At 41.6% G+C, this 24,546-nt stretch overlaps 1 protein-coding gene across 1 annotated transcript in view; it reads right to left on the minus strand.

The window, feature by feature from the left end:
* Positions 1–14,717: 14,717 nt before the first annotated feature.
* LOC134335432 (protein HIRA) overlaps positions 14,718–24,546 on the minus strand; it is a 33,978-nt gene continuing 24,149 nt past the window's right edge. The window contains exons 16-25 of the mRNA XM_063017957.1: positions 23,956–24,226; positions 23,133–23,231; positions 20,971–21,119; positions 20,725–20,886; positions 19,848–19,906; positions 19,315–19,417; positions 19,002–19,124; positions 18,754–18,917; positions 18,139–18,227; positions 14,718–15,671 (exon numbers count right to left, since the gene is read on the minus strand). Of these exons, the coding sequence (XP_062874027.1) occupies positions 15,555–15,671; positions 18,139–18,227; positions 18,754–18,917; positions 19,002–19,124; positions 19,315–19,417; positions 19,848–19,906; positions 20,725–20,886; positions 20,971–21,119; positions 23,133–23,231; positions 23,956–24,226 (1,336 nt within the window). The 3' untranslated portion in view covers positions 14,718–15,554. The remainder of the gene's footprint in view (positions 15,672–18,138; positions 18,228–18,753; positions 18,918–19,001; positions 19,125–19,314; positions 19,418–19,847; positions 19,907–20,724; positions 20,887–20,970; positions 21,120–23,132; positions 23,232–23,955; positions 24,227–24,546) is intronic.

Here is a 24,546-nt window from a genome sequence, read left to right on the forward strand (position 1 = left end):
TCTTTTTCTTGATATCAGGAATTCAATTTTTGATATCAAGAATTGAATTCTTACTAGTAAAAAATTTATTTTCTGATATCAAGAATTAAGTTTTTACTAGTAAGAATTCAATTCTTGATATCAAAAATTTTACTATGAATTTTTGATATCAAGAATTCAATTCTTACTAGTTAAAATTGTATTCAAATGAGTCTGTTTAAATACATCCAATAGTAGCTCATTGTCACTGCATGTGGGAGTGTCTCCAAATATTCAGGGTTGCCAAGTCTGCAATAAAATGTGAGTTTGATAAATGACAGTGATAAATAAAATGACAATGGATTATATTAAATGGAATACATTTTCTTAATCTGCTCTACTCTATGTGCTGAACGATCTAATACGTTCCTCGGACTCTGGCTTTGTCTTGTCTCTTCTTCTTCTAGATCTCTCTGCTGCTTTCGATACGGTTAACCACAACATCCTTCTGACTCGTCTGTCTGATATTGGGATTTCTGGCATTGTACTCTCCTGGTTCAAATCCTATCTATCTGACAGGCATTTCTTCATTCGCTTGGGTAATCATGTTTCCGACACTGCTTTGGTGAAACAAGGGGTCTCGCAAGGCTCTGTACTGGGGCCTCTTCTTTTCATTATTTACATCTTTCCACTTGGTTCCATCATACGCAGACACGGTCTTAACTTTCACTGCTACGCAGATGATACCCAACTCTACCTTGCCTTCAAACCATCCATCTCTTTTCCTCCCTCCTCGCTCACCTCGTGTATCCAGGAACTTCAATCCTGGCTGCATTCAAATTTCTTGCTGCTTAATCCCCTTAAGACTGAGCTTCTTTACGTGGGCACTAAAACTTCACTTTCCTCTTTCACAAACTCTCCCCTCCTCATTGGGAATGTTTCCATCACACCTTCCAGCTGTGTACGCAATCTTGGTGTTCTGTTTGACCCTCTGCTTTCATTCGGTCCTCATGTGAAATCACTATCCAAATCAGCCTTTCTTCAGCTTCGCAATATCCCTCGTCTCCGTCCCTATCTTTCATTTGAGGTGGCGGAAACACTGATACACGCTTTTGTCACCAGCCGCTTGGACTACTGCAATTCCTTATTGCACGGACTTCCCGCCAAAACCCTTCGTCCCCTGCAAACTATACAAAATGCAGCTGCTAGGGTTGTGACATTTACCCGAAAGTTTGACCACATCACCCCTGTTCTGGAAGAACTACATTGGCTGCCAATTTCCATGCGCACTAAGTATAAAATTCTGGTCTTGACTTTTAAAGCACTTCATGGTCTCGCTCCCGCCTATCTTACTAAACTCCTCACACGTCACACACCATCACGCAGACTAAGGTCGTCAGACACAAATCAACTCTTTGTTCCTAGATTTAGGATGTCCACTATGGGTGGCAGGTCCTTCAGCGTTGCCGCCCCAACACTCTGGAACTCTCTGCCCTCGACTCTTCGCTCTATTTCTTCTCTTTCTGCTTTCAAGGTGTCTCTAAAAACCCATCTCTTCTCACAACATTTTCATTCTACTTCTTGAACTTATATCTCTAACCTATCCTTACACTATCCTTTGTTTTTGTTTTGTTTTGTCTTTTTTTGCGTGTTGTCGTTTGTTTTCACTTTTTATTACTGTACAGCGACCTTGAGCTTGGTGAAAGGCGCTATATAAGTTGAACTTATTATTATTATTATTATTAATGTTTCCTTAAAGTGTTTAGCTAATCCTAAAGTAGTTAATATGTTTTAGTTTTGGTTATTGAAGCGCATTGTTGTTGCCATCTGTGAGATGACTTACATAGGTGTCTGGCAACCATACTCCCATTACACTGACCATAGACCTGGCATTACACACATCTGACAGTGATTTATCATAAAATAAATACAGTAAAATGTCATGGTATCATGTTATCGGCTATATAGAATGCCAGTTATATTGTCTGTAATCTGTATTTTGTCAAATTCATGAGATGACTTGAGACCTTTACCATAAAGCACCATTATATTCACTGTGGTGGCTATATCACATGGACACAATTAAAAATCTGTACACTATTTTGTTCAGGATTTTCGTCTCTTACAGTGTATATAGGGCTTTTAAAACTAAGAACCAGGAGGAGCTGAGGAGCGTACAGAAGGAGCTCAAAGTCTGCTGGAAAGTGGAGCGGAAGCTGCAGGAGAACAACATCAGGGAGGTCTGGGATGGTATGAGGACCATTACAGGTTATGGGCGAAGTAATGACCGAGCATCAGATGGTAACGTGGAGAAAGCGAACGAGCTGAACCTCTTCTTTAATCATTTTGACTGCTCTGTTCCAGCGCTAACCGCTAGTAACTGTCCAGTCCTCAACACCTTACCCTCCCCCTGCCTGACGACTGCTCCAACTACTACAACTACTCCAAATGATACAGTCAGTAACCCCTCACTTCCTGAAACGGCTATGGAGGCACCCCCCCCTCAGGACACCATCACAGCTCCCCCTCCTTCTATCATTACTGCAGACCAGGTTAGACGTGAGCTGAGAAAAATCCGCACTAGAAGATCTGCGGGCCCAGACAAAGTATGCCCAAGACTTCTGAAGTCCTGTGCTGCTGAGCTGGGTGAACCCCTTCAGCACATCTTCAACATGAGTCTGCGATTGGGAAGAGTTCCTACACAATGGAAAACATCATGCCTCATCCCACTGCCAAAAAAGAGGTGTCCAAGTGAGATGAGTGACTTCAGACCTATCGCACTCACTTCACACATTATTAAAACCATGGAGCGACTGCTACTTCACCTACTTCGACCCCAAGTTCAACATGCACTGGATCCACTTCAGTTTGCCTATCTGGAAAAGATTGGTGTTGAAGATGCCATCGTGTACCTTCTTCACAGGACCCACTCTTATCTGGACAAAGGAAGCTGTGCTGTTAGAATCATGTTTTTTGATTTTTCCAGCGCTTTTGACACCATACAGCCTCTCGCACTTAGAGATAAACTGACCAGTATGGAAGTGGACCCACACCTGGTATCATGGATTACTGACTACCTCTCTGGCAGACCACAGTTTGTGAGGCTAAGGAACTGTACATCGGAGACTGTTGTCAGCAACACAGGAGTACCACAGGGGACTGTACTTTCCCCTTTCCTTTTCACAATCTACACATCAGACTTTAACTACAACTCGGAAACCTGCCATATGCAGAAGTTCTCGGATGATACTGTTATTGTTGGGTGTGTTAGAGATGGACAGGAAGAGGAATACATTAACCTGGTAAGAGACTTTGTTGGATGGTGCGATGTGAATCATCTACAACTCAATGCATCAAAGACAAAGGAGATGGTAGTGGACTTTCGCAGGTCAGATTGGCCTACGCAACCAGTATCCATCGAAGGGAATGCTGTGGAAGTTGTCAGGAGCTACAGATACCTAGGGGTGCAACTGGATGACAAACTGGACTGGTCAGTGAATACTGACACTCTATACAAAAAGGGACAGAGCCGGCTCTATTTTCTTAGAAGGTTAAGGTCCTTTAATGTATGCAACAAACTCCTGAATATGTTCTACCAATCTGTTGTAGCCAGTGTTCTTTTTTATGCGGTGCTGTGCTGGGGTGGCAGCATTAAAAAGAAAGACGAAGCAAGACTGGACAAACTGATTAGACGAGCTGGTGCAGTGGTAGGCATTGAACTGGAACCACTGGTAACAGTGGCAGAAAAGAGGACACTGTGTAAACTCTATTCTATCATGGACAATGTCAGTCACCCACTGTATACAGTGATTATTAAACAGAGGAGCATGTTTAGTGACAGGCTGCTGTCTCAGAGCTGCTCCACGGACAGGCTTAGAAAGTCATTCGTACCCAGAGCCATTAGGCTCTACAACTCCACCAGGTAGGGACGGCTGACTGTAGCTAAAGACTGAGGGTTTCTAGTGTAGCCATGTGTGTACGTACTCGTATGCACTTGTATGCACTTGTGTGCATGTGCAGGTGTATATATATATATATGTATGTATATATGTGTGTAGGTATTTGCATATGTGTACATGAGTATATATGTGTATGTATTTGCATGTGTGAATATGTATGTATATGGGTGTATATGTGTATGTATATATTTGGCTATATTGGCCTCATTGTGCAATATTGTCACATGTCACTTTACTATTTAATAATTTAATTACTATTCAATTTTTACACTAACAATATACCTCATGCATCATTACAGTTACCAGTTATTCATTTTATGTTAATCACAAGAAAGACTCTGTTCTATTTTTACTTTTCTGTTTGCTTTTGTTTTGTTTTGTACTGTTAATTATTTGTTGTATTATGCTACTGGGGCTTTAATTTCCTTCGGGATCAATCTATCTATCTATCTATCTATCTATCTATCTATCTATCTATCTATCTATCTATCTATCTATCTATCTATCTATCTATCATCTATCTATCTATCTATCTATCTATCTATCTATCTATCTATCTATCTATCTATCTATCTATCTATCTATCTATCTATCTATCTATCAATCATCTATCTATCTATCTATCTATCTATCTATCTATCTATCTATCTATCTATCTATCTATCTATCTATCTATCTAATCTATCTACAGTGTATCACAAAAGTGAGTACACCCCTCACATTTCTGCAGATATTTAAGTATATCTTTTCATGGGACAACACTGACAAAATGACACTTTGACACAATGAAAAGTAGTCTGTGTGCAGCTTATATAACAGTGTAAATTTATTCTTCCCTCAAAATAACTCAATATACAGCCATTAATGTCTAAACCACCGGCAACAAAAGTGAGTACACCCCTTAGTGAAAGTTCCTGAAGTGTCAATATTTTGTGTGGCCACCATTATTTCCCAGAACTGCCTTAACTCTCATGGGCATGGAGTTCACCAGAGCTTCACAGGTTGCCACTGGAATGCTTTTCCACTCCTCCATGACGACGTCACGGAGCTGGCGGATATTCGAGACTTTGCTCTCCTCCACCTTCCGCTTGAGGATGCCCCAAAGATGTTCTATTGGGTTTAGGTCTGGAGACATGCTTGGCCAGTCCATCACCTTTACCCTCAGCCTCTTCAATAAAGCAGTGGTCGTCTTAGAGGTGTGTTTGGGGTCATTATCATGCTGGAACACTGCCCTGCGACCCAGTTTCCGGAGGGAGGGGATCATGCTCTGCTTCAGTATTTCACAGTACATATTGGAGTTCATGTGTCCCTCAATTAAATGTAACTCCCCAACACCTGCTGCACTCATGCAGCCCCAGACCATGGCATTCCCACCACCATGCTTGACTGTAGGCATGACACACTTATCTTTGTACTCCTCACCTGATTGCTGCCACACATGCTTGAGACCATCTGAACCAAACAAATTAATCTTGGTCTCATCAGACCATAGGACATGGTTCCAGTAATCCATGTCCTTTGTTGACATGTCTTCAGCAAACTGTTTGCGGGCTTTCTTGTGTAGAGACTTCAGAAGAGGCTTCCTTCTGGGGTGACAGCCATGCAGACCAATTTGATGTAGTGTGCGGCGTATGGTCTGAGCACTGACAGGCTGACCCCCCACCTTTTCAATCTCTGCAGCAATGCTGACAGCACTCCTGCGCCTATCTTTCAAAGACAGCATTTGGATGTGACGCTGAGCACGTGCACTCAGCTTCTTTGGACGACCAACGCGAGGTCTGTTCTGAGTGGACCCTGCTCTTTTAAAACGCTGGATGATCTTGGCCACTGTGCTGCAGCCCAGTTTCAGGGTGTTGGCAATCTTCTTGTAGCCTTGGCCATCTTCATGTAGCGCAACAATTCGTCTTTTAAGATCCTCAGAGAGTTCTTTGCCATGAGGTGCCATGTTGGAACTTTCAGTGACCAGTATGAGAGAGTGTGAGAGCTGTACTACTAAATTGAACACACCTGCTCCCTATGCACACCTGAGACCTAGTAACACTAACAAATCACATGACATTTTGGAGTGAAAATGACAAGCAGTGCTCAATTTGGACATTTAGGGGTGTAGTCTCTTAGGGGTGTACTCACTTTTGTTGCCGGTGGTTTAGACATTAATGGCTGTATATTGAGTTATTTTGAGGGAAGAATAAATTTACACTGTTATATAAGCTGCACACAGACTACTTTTCATTGTGTCAAAGTGTCATTTTGTCAGTGTTGTCCCATGAAAAGATATACTTAAATATCTGCAGAAATGTGAGGGGTGTACTAACTTTTGTGATACACTGTATCTATCTATCTATAAATCACTGTCATGTAAAACACTGAGAATCAGGAGCTTTGTCTTAAACAGGCATTGCAAGTGATTGGAAATCAAATGTAATTATCAATCATTTACTTTAATTAAAAAAATTCTCCCATATGTTTATTTCACAGTATTGACATCTAAGATCTGTTTTCCCCCCCTAAAATAATCATCATTAAAAAAGGAATCAAATGAATCTGTATTTATTTAGTAGACCGTTCAGTCTCTGGTTTCAAAAGGCTTTTATTCTCAAATCTGTTTCCAAGCGCCGTCTACTGAACCAAGACTTTACAAAAGAAATGTGGTTTAACACTGATATGTAGATTACACGATAGAGCTTAGATTTAAGGATTAGATATATTTTCACTCTGCAGTTTTTAAACATGTTTATTTTTTAATGTAAATGCTCGAGTATGCTGCAAAATCTGTGATGTACAACCTTTTCTATTTTGTTTACAACTTGCAGTTACATGTGGTTCATGATGTTCTCTTTAAGAAAAGCACAACCCAAATTAGCCCCGCCTTTGAATCCACATGCAAATCAACTCATTATCATTAGAACATGTAATAATTCAATTCTTGATATCAAGAAAAGGAGGATTAAAAGCTAAAACGGCTTGCCATACTTGTGGGACATTAAATATAGCGTTCTCGTTGGAACGCAACATCTATATCGATATAGACGATATTGTCTTATCCTTATATCGTGTATGAAAATATATCGATATTTTATAAAATAATACAGGTATATACAGGTATATACAGATATATATATATATATACACACAGATACATACAGGTATATACAGGTATTTACAGGTATATACAGATATATATATATATACACAGATACATACAGGTATTTACAGATATATATATACAGGTATATACAGATACTGTATATACAGGTATATACAGGTATATACAGATATGTATATACTGGTATATACTGGTATATACTGGTATATACTGTTAGGGTACCTGCGGCGTCTGGTGAACGCACCACCTGTTCCTAGCGTAGCAGGTGTTACAGAGCACAGAATAGCAAGGCCTCTAATAGGAGGCCGCCTAATTAGTGCAACGACCTGCAGCTCTGCTCGCTCTATTCAAACGAGCCTCGCATGACTGCAGGCGTCGCACCTTCTCTCTTGTTTGTTCATGTATGGCTGTGCAGTAGCACCCTTTATCAGGGCCAGTTCGGTATCCCCGAGCATTCCTATGATGTTTGGTGTGTATGCTGAAAGGCAGAGGTAAATAGGGTTTTCTTTTCCTGATAGGGAAAGATCAGTGCGACTCCGCGCAGCCCTCGCGCTGCTGTTTCGTTCAGCGTTTTTACCAGACCTCCCCTGTATCCGTTAGCCTAGCCGTCGGTACAGCGGAAAGGTCTTATCCGCTAACATAGGCGGACCCTTCAGTGCCCGTTTAGCCTAGTGGGCTAAGCGTCTGCTGGTTGCGCTGTCTGCACCGGTTTGAATCCGCGCAGTAAAATATTAAATTTGTGCTCTCTTTTTTTTCTTAACAGATCGGCTTCCTCCCAGCTCAGCGGTGCGAGGCTGGTGACAGCGCTGATCCGGGAAACTACCGCTACCGATTTCGGTTTCTCTTTTTCCCGTCTCCGTTTTCCGGGACTTTAGTCCTCTGCGCCTTTTAAGCCTCTTTTTTCCTTTTCAGTTGCCTGCGGCATCAATTCTCCGATGTGTTTTTTGTTATTCTTTTCCATTTTTGTGTTTTGTAACTAATATATATATATATATATATATATATATATATATATATATATATATATATATATATATATATATATATATATATATATTTATATATATATTGTAAAATAAAAGATATTTCTCTGCATTCTTGGGTCCTCCTCTCCTTATAACATATACAGGTATGTACAGGTATATACAGATATATACAGGTATAGGTAGTATACTTTAAATATTACACATTTTGGTACAGCTAGTAATATTATAAATAAAAATTATTAAATACTTAAAAACTTTTAAAACTCTGTAGAAATCTCTGTAAAACAGCTGATTAATTCTACAGTATAATTCTGTACTGAAATATTTTATTAAATATTTTCAAACAACAAAAAACTAACAAAAAAAAAACTAATTTAAAAAACACGTTCCTACGAAACTACATCCAGCTTTAGTACTAAAATAAAAATAATGCTCACTGATTTTATTACATATTCATTGTGTTTTCTGCTCTCAGAATTAATTACATCAAATAATTACATTAAATCCACTTAAACCACATTTAATTTATTTGTAAAGAAGAAAATAAATAAATTTAAAACACTTTAACCTAAAAATGTAAACAAAAAAACTTTACTGCCTTAAATAAAGCCTTAATAATTATTTATAATTTATAATACAGAAAAGTACTTTATTATTCACTTCCTGTTTTTATTGTTTCTCTTACCTGTAAGCAGCAGGAGGATGAAGAGTCTCGTCTCCATGTGATATTAAACTGTTGGTGTTAGTAAAATGTTGGTGATGAAGATGTAAACGATAAAGGTGTTGGTGATGGAGAGGCTGATAGTGTCGGCTAATGTTGTAAATGATGTAAGATGAAGTAAATAATAATTATTAAATGGTAGAAACAGATAAAATGCTGCTGTATATGAAATATTAGTTAAATGATAAGAGAAGTATGAACTGTAAGGTACCTGTAATTAGAAGGAGAAAGAAGAAGGACGTCTCTTTGTTTCTTCTGATTTCTGACCAGTTCAGCTGCTCTTCAGACCATTAAATATTTTACTTTCTCCATTTTATACAGGCAGCTGATTGGATAGCACAGATTTACATTCACATTTTCATGAGCATCATCATCATCCTTTAAGACTTTAAGTGCAACATCACATATTCAACAATCTATTAACCATCACATTTACTGACCTCATGACCACTGGGTTTAAATAAAGACGTGTCACTGCACCTCTCTCACTTATTACACTGTTTTATTATTTATGCTGATCAGAATGATTTAGGGTGATCAGGGTCTGGGTTCTGGTGAGAGGTTTGGGTTTGTTTTGACCTGTAAATCCTGCATGCTAAGCAGTTTTTTAAGTAACACTCGGATGAAATGAAGACGCTTGTTGCATCACTATTTAAATAAAATAAAGATTATGTTTCATGATTAAAGCTGAATTTTATAAACTCGTTACTGTAAAAGATGTTGAGGAGAAATGTACAGGTAATGTGATTAATGATGTGAAGATACAGACGTGTTTGTGCTTTTAATATCTGATAAACATTAAGCAGCGTTTATTTCTTGAACTGAGTTCTTTCTATTTTACATTTTGCTGAACCGACTCTTTTTCTCTTTAGATTCTCTCAGATTCTTACGGAGTTCCCTCGCTCTCCTTTCTGCTTTTACCAGTAGTCTGGATCACCTGATTGTAGTACCGAGTGTAGGAAACCTAATTTTAATGTCCTACACCCTGCTTAGCAGATGATTTCATACTTTTCTTTTACAATCCCTTACTCCCATAGTCCAAAGACATGCAAGTGAGGTGAATCAGAGACAATAAATAGTTAATGACTGTGTTGAATATAACCTTGTGACCTGATGAATCTTGTGTGATGAGTAACTACCGTTCCTGTCATGAATGTAACCAAAGTGTACATGACGTTAAAATCCTAATAAACAAACCCTTCTTCACTCTCTTCTCTCCGTCCTGCTCCTGGGTTCAGACACCCTGAGTAACCAGTCCTCACATTACAGAAGGACAGGGTTTCTTTCTGGAAGCAGCATAAACAAATCCTAAATCAGATCCTCATTTAGCTGCAAATATTGTCAGACTGATTTGATTGCAGCTGCTTTTCTGGAGCCCTCATCCACCAGTGAGCTTCTAGGACCAGAATTATTCCACTACCATCCCAAACCCCACCTACACACACCTGAGTGCTTTAGTGAAGATCCAGCTTATTTAAGGGACTCACTAGCATTTGAGCTTCGGCCCTCAGGGTTTATGAATGAGCAGTTGAATGTAGTCCAAAACATCACCCATCTATCGGGTCAGGTTCAGACCTGGGAGACCACATTTTGGGAGAAACAAATCTCAGAGAACACCCAAGTGTATGGCGTCACATCAATGTCAAAACTAGAGGGCGCAACTTTGAACATTTCGCGTGTGTAAATATCCCTCTCGCGAGCACAAAAAGAGGAATTGCGTGCACACTGATCATAAAATCGCTCTCAAACTGTCTTTTTCACTCTCCTCTTTTTGACTCCGCCCCCAAACTGTCAAAACCGCCCCTTTGATAACGCGAGCGCAAAATCTTCTCTCGCGCAGAAAGAGCAGCCGAGCGTAATTTGCTTTCGCGCGCGCGCACAACAATGAAATCGAGCAGAAAAACAACATTCGAGAGTGAAAAAGACAGTTTGAGAGCGATTTTATGATCAGTGTGCACGCAATTCCTCTTTTTGTGCTCGCGAGTTTCACATTTGCACTCGCGAGAGGGATATTTACACACGCGAAATGTTCAAAGTTGCGCCCTCTAGTTTTGACATTGATGTGACGCCATACAAGTGCTTCTTTTCCAGCTGAGAGGCCCTCAGAGGTGGTCAACCTGTTTACGGTCCACCTGGAGTCCCACCAAACCCTGGTCCTAGGCTTTACCAATTCCTCAGGCGTTTTGTCAGAACTTTAGTACCATGGCTTTGCTGCTCACCACCTTCACAAAAAAGGCATCTGGTAGCTTTTGATGGATGCCAAGGCCCATGATGCCTTTGATGAACTCAAGAAACGCCTTATGACCTCTCCAGTTCTATAACAACCCGACCCAAATTTCCCTTTCATCAACGTAGCAGTTGGGGTAGTTTTCTCCCAATGTGAGGATCCTAACAACACCCTGCACCGCTGTACCTATTTCTCTTGTAGATTTACTCTGTCCAGCAAAAAAAACATGATGTTGGGAACAGAGAATTGTGATCTTTTAAGCTCACATTGAATGAATGGAGACACTGGCTAGAGGGCACCAAACATCCTCCTCTGATTTGGCTGGACAAAATTAAAAAGCTTAATGCTAGTCAGACCAGATGAGCCCTGTTCCTCTGCTGCTCCAATTTTTTCATGTCTTACAGAGTCGACATTAATCCTGACACCCTATTCAGGCAGTGGGAGTCTCCAAACCTCTCCCCCCTAGCAAGCCCATCATTCCAGGATCCTGTATCCTTGCCCCTCTTTGATCAAGGCCTCAAAGAGACTATATGGGAGGTGTAGGACCCCCCGTGAACTATTTGTTCCAACCTCAATCCATAAATGAATTCTACAGTAGAGCTACTCTACCCCTCAACAGAACACACAAGTTCTGCACTGACAATTTTGGAGATGTCGATGGATCGGGAAGTACAGGAGTACTTGCATCCCCTTCTGATTTCTGTCCCGTCCCTAATTCCAGCTGTCCCTTGACTTTGTGATGAGACCATCATCCTGGTCATTGTGGATAGGCATTCAAGTTTATCACCCTGCCTAAACTGCTCTCGGCCTAAGAATGAAAGTAACGGCAGCCATTCTGAGAAATGATGGAGCAGAACCTGTGGAGTGACACTGATTAATCATGTCAGCTTCAGGAGAAGAGATAACAGAAACACAGGACTTCATAAGAACTGTAGGAGCAGGGTTGGGAGAGCAGGAGGTGGAAGATTATTTTGAAATTGTGTAATATGGACGGTCAGACTCAGTGTTATTAGGGAAATGCTAATGGATGTTAATTTTTCCCCAAAAGTAGTGCTAAAATGACCCTGAATAGAGGGAATGGGGGGTAAATACTTTGTGAGGTTGAGGAAGTTTATTGTTTGATAATGGTTGAGTAATAGACAGAAGGGCTTTGATTAGGGCGTCCAGGTACAAGTAGCTCCCCGAGTGATGGAAGTCCTGTTCTCAGTAAAAGCACACAGGATGCCAAACATTGGGCTCTGGGATCAGGGTGAGGCAGATGCGCTGCAGTGAAGCGTACATGCAAAGTCTTTTAAACAAACACTGAACCTAAATTCAGGCTCATTGTTTTAACAAATGAGCCACAATCTCATTTACGCTCATTTACATTCATCTGATGGATTTGTTTCCTCACCTGAGTGAAATCCTGACGAACCCACAGTGTGATTAGCACCGTGTACTTTAGTGGGCTCAGTATGCTCGGTTGTTTTCAGACTGTAATTCGTCAATACATTTTATGACATGAGCCGAGTTAAAAGTTTCATTAGTGAAATGAAAATAATAAACAAATTTACTCAAATCAGTGTTTATGAGGTCCAGGTGTTTTTGTGCACAGAACCCTGACATCAACCCACCAAAACCTTTAAGATGAACTGAAATATTGGCTTTATACGCTTTCTAATTCAGCATCAGTATCTAACCTTATTAAGGCTCTTTCCACAAAATGGGTACAAATTCCCACAGACACACTCAAACATCTTTTCTGGATAAGTGAAGATAATAGGTGCAAAAACTGATGAACTCTGATATATTAACTGACTGTAATAACTGTTATTACACTGGGGGGGTCTGAATCACTACCCACAGTTTGGAATGGGATCTCTGATAAGCTCATGGTCTGGTGTCCACATACTTGTGACCTTCCTACAGCTTAGATGTCAGTCAAATACTGAGCTCCATCAGGGAAAAGCTGATAGATTTCCCACAGTAGTGGTGTAATGTGTGACGCTGGATAGAGGAACCAGGAGTAGATACCTCCAGAGATTAAAGAACTTTATGGTCCTGAGCTGCAGCCTTTAATATTGTTTCTTTTATAAAATGTTTTAAATGATTTTTAATTCTTGCTCAATTAACGTTTATAATCTACAAACAGACTGAACAGTGCACCTTATGTTGTGTGTGTGTGTGTGTGTTGATTGATGATCTATTATTTGTGTAGTAAACACCACGTCTGGAACAGGATGTGACTGTGTGTACCACGCTAGCTGAGATCCATTTGCATAAACAAGGCAGAAGCTAATGAAGTCCGAAACAGGGTCAGTAATTAATGAAAACTTATGCAATATAAACATGAGAAAGGCACGAGGAGAGCTTTATTAAGATTGTCTGAGTTTAAAATGGAATTAACAACAAATTTAAGTTTAAATATGAAAATTTTTACAAATGTGCTTACAAATGTGGACACATGCAAATAAAGCAGCTTAAATTAAACTGATAGAGACGTTCAGATGAGAAGCGTTCAGCAAATAAAAAAAACATTAAATCCTCACTGAAAGCATCGACTTGAATGTACGTGTAGCTGCATTTTTCCTCACTGTGTGGTGGTTTCACTTTCAACGTGTTAAGATAAGATTCCTTTATTGATCCCCATGGGGAAAATTCAAGTGTTACAGCAGCTCCAGTACAGTGTGAATACAGTAAATAAAATAAAAATAAGAAAATGTAAAAAATTTTAGCTATGAGATGAAATTACTATTTTACGTCTATATTGTAAAACAGCATAAATTCTATACAGCAAGAAGGTCCAGGGTTCGATTCCCAAATAGGGCAGTCCGGGTCCTATCTGTGTGGAGTTTGCATGTTCTCCCCGTGTCTGTGTGGGTTTCCTCCGGGTGCTCCGGTTTCCTCCCACAGTACAGAGGCGTGTAAGTGAGGTGAACTGGAGACACTAAATAGTTCATGAGTGTGTTTGATATTAAACCTGAACTGATGAATCTGGTGTGAGCAGTAACGACCCGTCCTGTCATGATGGAACCACAGTGTAAAACATCACGTTATAATTATAATAAATAAACAAACTTATTCGTTCGTACCCCCTCATATCAAACAGTTTGTCTCATTGGAGGCTCAGTAAAAAGGTCAGCGGTTGGTCAAAGTTCAATTAGATTGAGCAACCCAGCGAGCCAATAAGGCGCAGGGGCTGAGGGGCACCAGCACACGCCATTCTTTTCTTTATTGTAAGTGCTCAGTGGTCCATATTTACACTAAGCAACTTACAGGACTGTGACAGTATACGTACAGTCTAAACAATTTAGGATTAAGGGCCTCGCTCATGGGCCCAACAGTGGCAACCTGACAGTTGAACCAGCAACCTTCTGATTACTAGTCCAGTACCTTAACCACTAGGCTACAACATCCCTGGTCCAGTAAAACCAGCTTCCTTCCTCTCAGAGTTTGTGTGTAAAACTCCTGAAATGTGGAACATCTGTCCTCACTGCACATTTAACTCTCAGTTCAGCTTCACCAACACCAACGTACTCCAGTACTGACGCTTCTTACAGCACAGACGAAAAGTGTCATTAATTATAATTATTATTATAAATACAGCAGGGTATTTTATTGTTTAGGTACAGACCTCAGAAAACACAGTGGACCAACACCAGCAGATGACATGGCACTCCAAACCATCACCGACTGTGGAAACTTTACACTGGACTGGGTTTATTATAATTATTAATATTTATAATTACTGTTAGAATGTGAGTGAGACGTGAACACGTGATTGCAGAATTATGTATCACTTTATTTCATTCATTTCATACAAATTAACAAAAATGAAAAAGTTTACAAATATGTACAAAAGAGACGCGGAGCTTCAACAACCAATCAGCACTCAGATGCTTCCCTCCATCCATCCCAAACCTGTCTGTCTCACGACGTGTATGTCTGTACTGTTTTAGCATTTAACTGCTACCCAGTGGTACTGCAATTTATTTAGTGTATAATTATACATGAGACAAAGAGTGACACAGAGGGTGAGACAGACTGTAATAGAAGGTGAAACAGGGGGTGAGACAGAGGGTGAGACAGGGGTGAGACAGAGGGTGAGACAGACTGTAATAGAAGGTGAGACAGGGTGAGATGGGGAGGGACAGGGGGTGAGACAGAGGGTGAGACAGGGTAAGACAGACTGTAATAGAAGGTGAAACAGAGGGTGAGACAGAGAATGAGACAGAGGGTGAGACAGACTGTAATAGAAGGTGAGACAGGGTGAGATGGGGTGAGACAGGGGGTGAGACAGAGGGTGAGAGGGTAAGACAGACTGTAATAGAAGGTGAAACAGAGGGTGAGACAGAGAATGAGACAGAGGGTGAGACAGACTGTAATAGAAGGTGAGACAGGGTGAGATGGGGTGAGACAGGGGGTGAGACAGAGGGTGAGAGGGTAAGACAGACTGTAATAGAAGGTGAAACAGAGGGTGAGACAGAGAATGAGACAGGGGGTGAGACTTTAGTTACTTCTCTTTGTAAATCTGTATTGCTACTCTCACATCTACACTACAGAGCCCGGGTGAGTGGGCGGGGTTATATCAGGTCAGGGCGTGGTCATGGGGGCGTTACTATTTAAGGCGGAGCAGCTCCAGTTGGTCCTGATACTCAGTGAAGAGACGCTGGAATCTCAGGTTCTGTCCCACCACAGGAAGCACGTCCATCAGCAGCTCCCTCTTCCTCAGACCCTAAATATATACACCCTCGTTATATACACCCTCGTTATATACACCCTCGTTATATACACACCCTCGTTATATACACCCTCGTTATATACACCCTCGTTATATACACACCCTTGTTATATACACCCTCGTTATATACACCCTCGTTATATACACCCTCGTTATATACACCCTCGTTATATACACCCTCGTTATATACACACCCTCGTTATATACACCCTCGTTATATACACCCTCGTTATATACACCCTCGTTATATACACCCTCGTTATATACACACCCTTGTTATATACACCCTTGTTATATACACCCTCGTTATATACACCCTCGTTATATACACACCCTTGTTATATACACCCTTGTTATATACACCCTCGTTATATACACACCCTTGTTATATACACCCTCGTTATATACACCCTCGTTATATACACCCTTGTTATATACACCCTCGTTATATACACACCCTTGTTATATACACCCTCGTTATATACACACCCTTGTTATATACACCCTCGTTATATACACACCCTTGTTATATACACCCTCGTTATATACACACCCTTGTTATATACACCCTCATTATATACACACCCTCGTTATATACACCCTCGTTATATACACACTCGTTAATACACCCTCGTTATATACACGCTCTTTATATACACACCCTCGTTAATACACCCTCGTTATATACACCCTCGTTATATACACGCTCGTTATATACACGCTCGTTATATACACGCTCGTTATATACACCCTCGTTAATACACCCTCGTTATATACACCCTCGTTATATACACCCTCGTTATATACACACCCTCGTTAATACACCCTCGTTATATACACCCTCGTTATATACACCCTCGTTATATACACCCTCGTTAATACACCCTCGTTATATACACCCTCGTTATATACACCCTCGTTATATACACACCCTCGTTAATACACCCTCGTTATATACACCCTCGTTATATACACCCTCGTCATATACACCCTCGTTATATACACACCCTCGTCATATACACCCCCTCGTCATATACACCCTCGTTATATACACACCCTCGTCATATACACCCTCGTTATATACACACATATACTATTTACTATTTACTACATTAAAAGCAAAGAGCTCTCTCAAGACCTTCGCAACCTTATTGTTGCAAAACATACTGATGGTATTGGTTACAGACGTATTTCTAAACTTCTGAATGTTCCAGTGAGCACCGTTGGGGCCATTATCCAGAAGTGGAAAGAACATCATTTCACCATAAACCGGCCACGACCAGGTGCTCCTCGCAAGATTTCTGACAGAGGAGTCAAAAGAATAATCAGAAGAGTTGTCCAAGAGCCAAGGACCACTCGCGGAGAGCTTCAGAAAGACCTGGAATTAGCAGGTACAGTTGTTTCAAAGAAAACTATAAGTACAATGCACTTAACCGCCATGGCCTTTATGCACGCTCACCGCGCAAGACTCCATTGCTGTAGAAAAAGCATGTTGAAGCTCGTTTAAAGTTTGCTGCACAACATTTGCACAAGCCTATAAAATACTGGGAGAATATAGTCTGGTCAGATGAGACCAAAATACCAACTCTTTGGATGTCATAGCACACACCATGTTTGGAGGGGAAATAGAACTGCACATCACCCCAAAAACACCATACCAACAGTGAAGTTTGGAGGTGGGAACATCATGGTGTGGGGCTGTTTCTCAGCATATGGTGCTGGTAGACTTCATGTAATTGAAGAAAGGATGAATGTAGAAATGTACCGAGACATTCCTGATAAGAATCTGCTGCCATCCACCAGGATGCTGAAGATGAAACGAGGGTGGACATTTCAGCAAGACAATGATCCCAAACACACAGCCAAGGAAACTCTCAAGTGGTTTCAGAGAAAGAAAATAAAGCTGCTAGAATGGCCCAGTCAATCACCCGACTTGAATCCAATTGAAAATCTATGGAAAGAACTGAAAATCAGAGTTCATAGAAGAGGCCGCCAGAACCTTCATGATCTGAAGACAGTTTGTGTTTGTAGTTTGCGTTTGTTTGGGGGGTCGCGGACTTTAACTAACAGATGAGTCCACGGTTCAGCTTGTAAAAGACAAAAAGGACCATCCGGACTTTTATCAGTGAAAGGTGCAAAGCACCGTCAAGTCATGGCAAGAACAGAGAAAAATTCCACTTACAAACCTGCAACCATTAGTGTCCTCAGTTCCTCACACATTAAAAAGTAGAAATTAATAGGAACGCTGATGGAACACAGGGGGGAACACAGGGGGGAACATGCCCTCATCCTGACTTTTTTGGAGTGCATTACAGGGATCAAATTCTAAACGTGATTCTATTTACAAACTACAGTGAAAGAGAATGAAACACATCACACATTCTTCTTTTACTGCCTTTAACTAAACGCCCCAACTTTTACTGGTAATGTGGGTTTATTACAGTTTACATTCTAAACTTACCAGTACAGTCGGATTCCATGACGTGTTGCTGGATTTATGAACTGGACCGAGTAAATCCTTACACAGCTCCCTCAACCTCTGTTCATAACCTACACACACATTATACACACACACATTATACACACACACATAATAAACATGCTGCGAGGACTGGGGGTCTGTATGGGTCTGTAACATGGTTCTTCAGTGTTGCCCCAAACAGCCCTGACTGAGCCCATCTCACTCTGAGCTGCCCTATATTACACACCAGGTGTCCAAACAGTGGTGTGCTTTACACCGGTGTTGTGTAACGTTAATTTTCTATCCCTCCACCTTCCATCCATCATCCATCCATTACACCCATCATCATTTACTCTAGCATTCATCCTCAACTTACTGTCAGTCCATTCATCCACGCTTACTTATCCCACCACCCTCCCAAACCCCCTTTACCTCCATTTCTCCATCCTTACTCCACCTTCCACTTTCCTCAAAATCTCATTACCTCTGTACATCATTCCTTATATATCCTTTAATTTGCATTCCATCCATCAGTGGTCCATAATAATTCTTTATTCTCTTGTTATTAATCAATCATGCATCACGTCTTCCTGCTCACTCTCCATCACTTCTCACCTTCGTTAACCAGGAAGCGGGTGTAGATGAGGAGCCAGTGTCTGTACTCGTTGGCAGACTGCAGGATGAGGGTGGAGGAGAGCTGGTTCTCCAGGAACGAGAGCGTCATCAGCTTCTGGATGTTGTGTGGGGTGGAGGAGAGACCGCACGCTAACCTCCCCGCACTGAAATACACAAAGAGACGCAGTTACATCAGTTTCACCTGACCAATGGGTAAGCATACTCTAGCCCAATCAGAGAGCTCGTACCTAAGATTACGTCCCTGAGTGGTGGCGAGAGGGCCGGAGGAGACCAGTGGATCATGGGAAGAAACACAGTTACTGAAATCTGCACACTGAACCAGAGAGTCCTGCTTATCCACAATCAGGTTCCTAAAGGAGACCCACAAATATCCATCAATGTTTACAGCAGGGTCAAAAGTTTACATACACCTGTAATAAACAATGGCTGGGATAATGATCTGTTCTTCTCTGTGGATTATAAAAGCATGTTAATGGGGGGTTGGGGTTAGAATGGGGGGGGGGGGGGGGGGGGGGTAATAATGATCTGGAGGGGGTGTACCAGGTCTCCATGCTGGAACTGTAGCAGTAAGATTTCCCATTCGAGAGAGAGACGACAGGAACTCCACGATCAGTTAATAATGAAAACACCACCGTATCAGAACCTGAGAGACACAGACACACACAAACAAATCAATCAATACATACAGACAGGTACAGGTACAGACAAATAAATAAACAAATTAATAAATACAGGTACAGACGGACAAATAAATTCAGGTACAGAGAAACAGAGACAGGTAGAAACAGACAGAGACAGACAGGTACAGACAAATAAATACAAATACAGACAGACAGAGACAGACAGACAAATGAATACAAATACAGACAGACAGAGACAGACAGACAAATGAATACAAATACAGACAGACAGAGACAGACAGACAAATGAATACAGATACAAACCTGTACAGATAGAGACAGACAGAAATAGAGATAGAAATACAGACAGGTACAGACAGAGGTACAGACAGAGGTACAGACAGGTACATCCTTTGTGGATTAACACGGGTTACAGTATATTAATACATTTACCTGCTAAGATGCAGCTCAGAGATTCATTTTTCACCAGAACCACCTGATTCTGTACATCCCTACACACACACACACACACACACACACACACACACACACACACACACACACACTTAACACTGTGTACAAGCTCTCTTTGATAGTAAAGCAGCTCTTATTCTTCCCCTATAACACCTAATAAGTTTGGAGAATACACAGCAAGAAATTTGAGACCCTTCCTCTACACAGTCTCTCCACAGATCGACCAGGGTCCAAGTTCCTCTCCTGTACATGATCCACTTTAGCTGAGGAGAAGGAGACTGAGCAGCCCTACAGCATCACAGACCCTCCACCATACTTCACAGAATGTGTCAGGTTATTTTTAGTGTAGTTGTCTGTTTTATGCCAAACCCACACTGAGTGTTTTTCTTTTTATCTGACCGTAGAGCGTAGTGTTACTCGACTCCAGGTTCTCAGGTTTGTGCTTTTATACAGGAAAGACTTTTTCCAAGCAAAAAATAATCTGTTGGCATGAAGGTGGCATCTGAGGGTGGTTTCAGAGACCTGGTGACCCCAGGTTTTCTGTACCTCTTAGTGATTTTTGGGGATGATTTTTGGGATGATGTGTAGAATAATCCCAGTGTTTCCTCTGCTAGTAAAAGTTTGGTTTTATAAAGAAATGCTGACCGAATTATTAGGGCGTGTTTTTAAAATTGTAATATTCTGTAGCATTATTAATAATAAAACTTTTAAAATAAGAAATACATTAGATCATCTCTTATTCATTAATCCCATTTACAGTTGCTATGGTAACCGTGTGCATCATGTGAACATAACCTAATTTAATTTGAATAAAATCCACACAGTGATGTCATGTAAAAGTGGGCGTGGTCGGTACCAGACGGAAAGCGTGGCCGAGGCGCTCAGCGCCATCACGTAGTGGGTGGAGCAGTGCAGGGCTGCGATTGGTGCAGACAGCATGATCGGCGGGACCAGTCTCCGCCCACAGCACGAGAACACCGTCAGGGTCCGATCCTCGCATGCCACTGCAACCACGTCACTATGACAACAGAAAAGCACCACGATGAAGTTTGGGCTGATTATGACGTCACAACGTAATGCAGGTGTGTGTGTGTGTGCGTACCTGCTGGCTGTTGCTATGACGACACGGCTAGTGAACACCGTGTTCCAGTCACGGCCGGACGTGTTGTAGCGGAGCTGACTGATCCGAGAACCGGCAACCACACACACCTCGTTCTCCACCTCCAGGTACACAGTGGGGTCCGAACCCACCTACACAAACACACACACACACACACACACACACACATAAGTCTCTGATGGATTATTACATAAACAACAACATGTACGCACAAACCTCAATTCCAAAAATATTGGGACGCACAGGGTTCTATCCAATTTGTTTAGACAACATTTACAAACAACATGATGGTTTACAGACTGAGAGCACCACACTGATCCTGTACCGGGTTGAGTAATTGATGAATGAGTGTGTGTGTAGTTGTTGAATGTGTGTGTGTGTGTGTAGTTGATGAATGTGTGTGTGTGTGTGTAGTTGATGAATGTGTGTGTAGTTGATAAATGTGTGTGTAGCTCTTGAATGTGTGTGTGTGTGTAGTTGATGAATGTGTGTGTGTAGTTGATGAATGTGTGTGTGTGTGTGTGTGTAGTTGATGAGTGTGTGTGTAGTTGTAGAATGTGTGTGTGTGTGTGTAGTTGATGAATGTGTGTGTGTAGTTGTAGAATGTGTGTGTAGTTGATGAATGTGTGTGTGTAGTTGATGAATGTGTGTGTGTGTGTAGTTGATGAATGTGTGTGTGTGTAGTTGATGAATGTGTGTGTGTGTGTGTAGTTGTAGAATGTGTGTGTGTGTAGTTGATGAATGTGTGTGTGTAGTTGATGAATGAGTGTGTGTAGTTGATGAATGTGTGTGTAGTTGTAGAATGTGTGTGTGTGTAGTTGATGAATGTGTGTGTAGTTGATGAATGTGTGTGTGTGTGTGTGTGTGTAGTTGATGAATGTGTGTGTGTGTGTAGTTGATGAATGTGTGTGTGTGTAGTTGATGAATGTGTGTGTGTGTGTGTAGTTGATGAATGTGTGTGTGTGTGTGTGTGTGTAGTTGATGAATGTGTGTGTAGTTGTAGAATGTGTGTGTAGTTGATGAATGTGTGTGTGTAGTTGAATGTGTGTGTGTGTGTAGTTAATGAATGAGTGTGTGTGTAGTTGTTGAATGTGTGTGTGTGTAGTTGATGAATGTGTGTGTAGTTGATGAATGAGTGTGTGTAGTTGTTGAATGTGTGTGTGTGTGTAGTTGATGAATGTGTGTGTGTAGTTGATGAATGTGTGTGTGTGTGTGTAGTTGATGAATGTGTGTGTGTGTGTGTAGTTGATAAATGTGTGTGGTTGATGAATGTGTGTGTAGTTGATGAATGTGTGTGTGTGTGTGTGTGTGTGTGTGTAGTTGATGAATGTGTGTGTAGTTGATGAATGTGTGTGTGTAGTTGATGAATGTGTGTGTGTGTGTGTGTAGTTGATGAATGTGTGTGTGTGTGTAGTTGATGAATGTGTGTGTGTGTGTGTAGTTGATGAATGTGTGTGTAGTTGATGAATGTGTGTGTGTAGTTGATGAATGTGTGTGTGTAGTTGATGAATGTGTGTGTGTAGTTGATGAGTGTGTGTGTGTGTAGTTGATGAATGTGTGTGTGTGTAGTTGATGAATGTGTGTGTGTAGTTGATGAATGTGTGTGTGTGTAGTTGATGAATGTGTGTGTAGTTGAATGTGTGTGTGTGTAGTTAATGAATGAGTGTGTGTGTAGTTGTTGAATGTGTGTGTAGTTGTTGAATGTGTGTGTAGTTGATGAATGTGTGTGTGTGTGTGTAGTTGATGAATGTGTGTGTGTGTGTGTGTAGTTGATGAATGAGTGTGTGTGTAGTTGATGAATGTGTGTGTGTGTAGTTGTTGAATGTGTGTGTAGTTGATGAATGTGTGTGTGTGTGTGTAGTTGATGAATGTGTGTGTAGTTGATGAATGTGTGTGTGTGTGTGTAGTTGATGAATGAGTGTGTGTGTAGTTGTTGAATGTGTGTGTGTGTAGTTGTTGAATGTGTGTGTGTGTGTGTGTAGTTAATGAATGAGTGTGTGTGTAGTTGTTGAATGTGTGTGTGTGTGTGTGTAGTTAATGAATGAGTGTGTGTGTAGTTGTTGAATGTGTGTGTGTGTGTGTGTAGTTAATGAATGAGTGTGTGTGTAGTTGTTGAATGTGTGTGTGTGTGTGTGTAGTTGTACCTGAGTGCTGAATGATTTCTGTAGTGCAGGTTTAGGCAGTTTCAGGGTGGTTACAGGTGCTGGAGCTCCTGATGGTTCCTTCTCCACCGGTACTGAAGTCTGAAACACAAACACAGCATTTAATGGCAGTTAAGGGCAAGCAGTAGCCTAGTGGTTAAGGTACTGGACTAGTAATCCGTAGGTCACTGGTTCAAGTCCCACCACTGCCAGGTTGCTGCTGTTGGGCCCTTGAGCAAGGCCCTTAACCCTCAATTGCTCAGATTGTATACTGTAATAGTAATGTAAGTCGCTTTGGATAAAGGCGTCTGCTAAATGCTGAAAATGTAAATGTAATGCCCCGCCTTTCATTTACCCCCACCTAATCTACCCCCGCCTTTCATTTACCCCCACCTAATCTACCCCCGCCTTTCATTTACCCCCACCTAATCTACCCCCGCCTTTCATTTACCCCCACCTAATCTACCCCCGCCTTTCATTTACCCCCACCTAATCTACCCCCGCCTTTCATTTACCCCCACCTAATCTACCCCCGCCTTTCATTTACCCCCACCTAATCTACCCCCCCCTTTCATTTACCCCCACCTAATCTACCCCCGCCTTTCATTTACCCCCACCTAATCTACCCCCACCTTTCATTTACCCCCACCTAATCTACCCCCGCCTTTCATTTACCCCCACCTAATCTACCCCCGCCTTTCATTTACCCCCACCTAATCTACCCCCGCCTTTCATTTACCCCCACCTAATCTACCCCCGCCTTTCATTTACCCCCACCTAATCTACCCTCACCTTTTATTTACCCCACCCCTCTGTGTGTGTGTACCTGTGTGTAGACCTGCGGTACACTCATGAGCAGCTTGGTGTCCTTCCTGGGTCGCCCCTTTTTCCTCTTCTCCACCACCTCTAGGGTGGAGGCGTCCAAGTCGTTTCTGCGCTTGACCAGAGTGGGCATCATTTTCAGCACCATTTTATCTTCACTGTCACTGCTGGAGTCCTCCCTCACCTTCAGCTCCTTTATACCACTCCCACCAGCACCACCAGCACCAGCTCCAACAGCTCCACCAGCAGCAACCACACTAGTGCTGTCCTTCACCCTGAGGACCAAGACACAACAGTAAAGCCTGGTGAACATCACCTACACACCTCCGTCAGGTCCACCTACACCATCATCACCAGATCACAGGGTGGTGCCAACTCTGATCTTAGCTACTCAGGTAACAGACACCCAACTCCGAGTCTTCAATAATCAATCAATCAGGATCTAACAGTGGAGTACAGGCGTGTAATAATTCAGGGCTGGGTCTCAAAGCACACACTACTGACTACACAGTGTGCCCAGTGTAGTAACCTCACCATAAGTGGGGATCTAATTCAGGGTGTATATAGAGTATACGATGATATTTGGGACACAGCA

Source organism: Trichomycterus rosablanca, chromosome 21 (assembly GCF_030014385.1).
Source record: "Trichomycterus rosablanca isolate fTriRos1 chromosome 21, fTriRos1.hap1, whole genome shotgun sequence".
In the NCBI taxonomy this organism is placed as follows: Eukaryota; Metazoa; Chordata; class Actinopteri; order Siluriformes; family Trichomycteridae; genus Trichomycterus; species Trichomycterus rosablanca.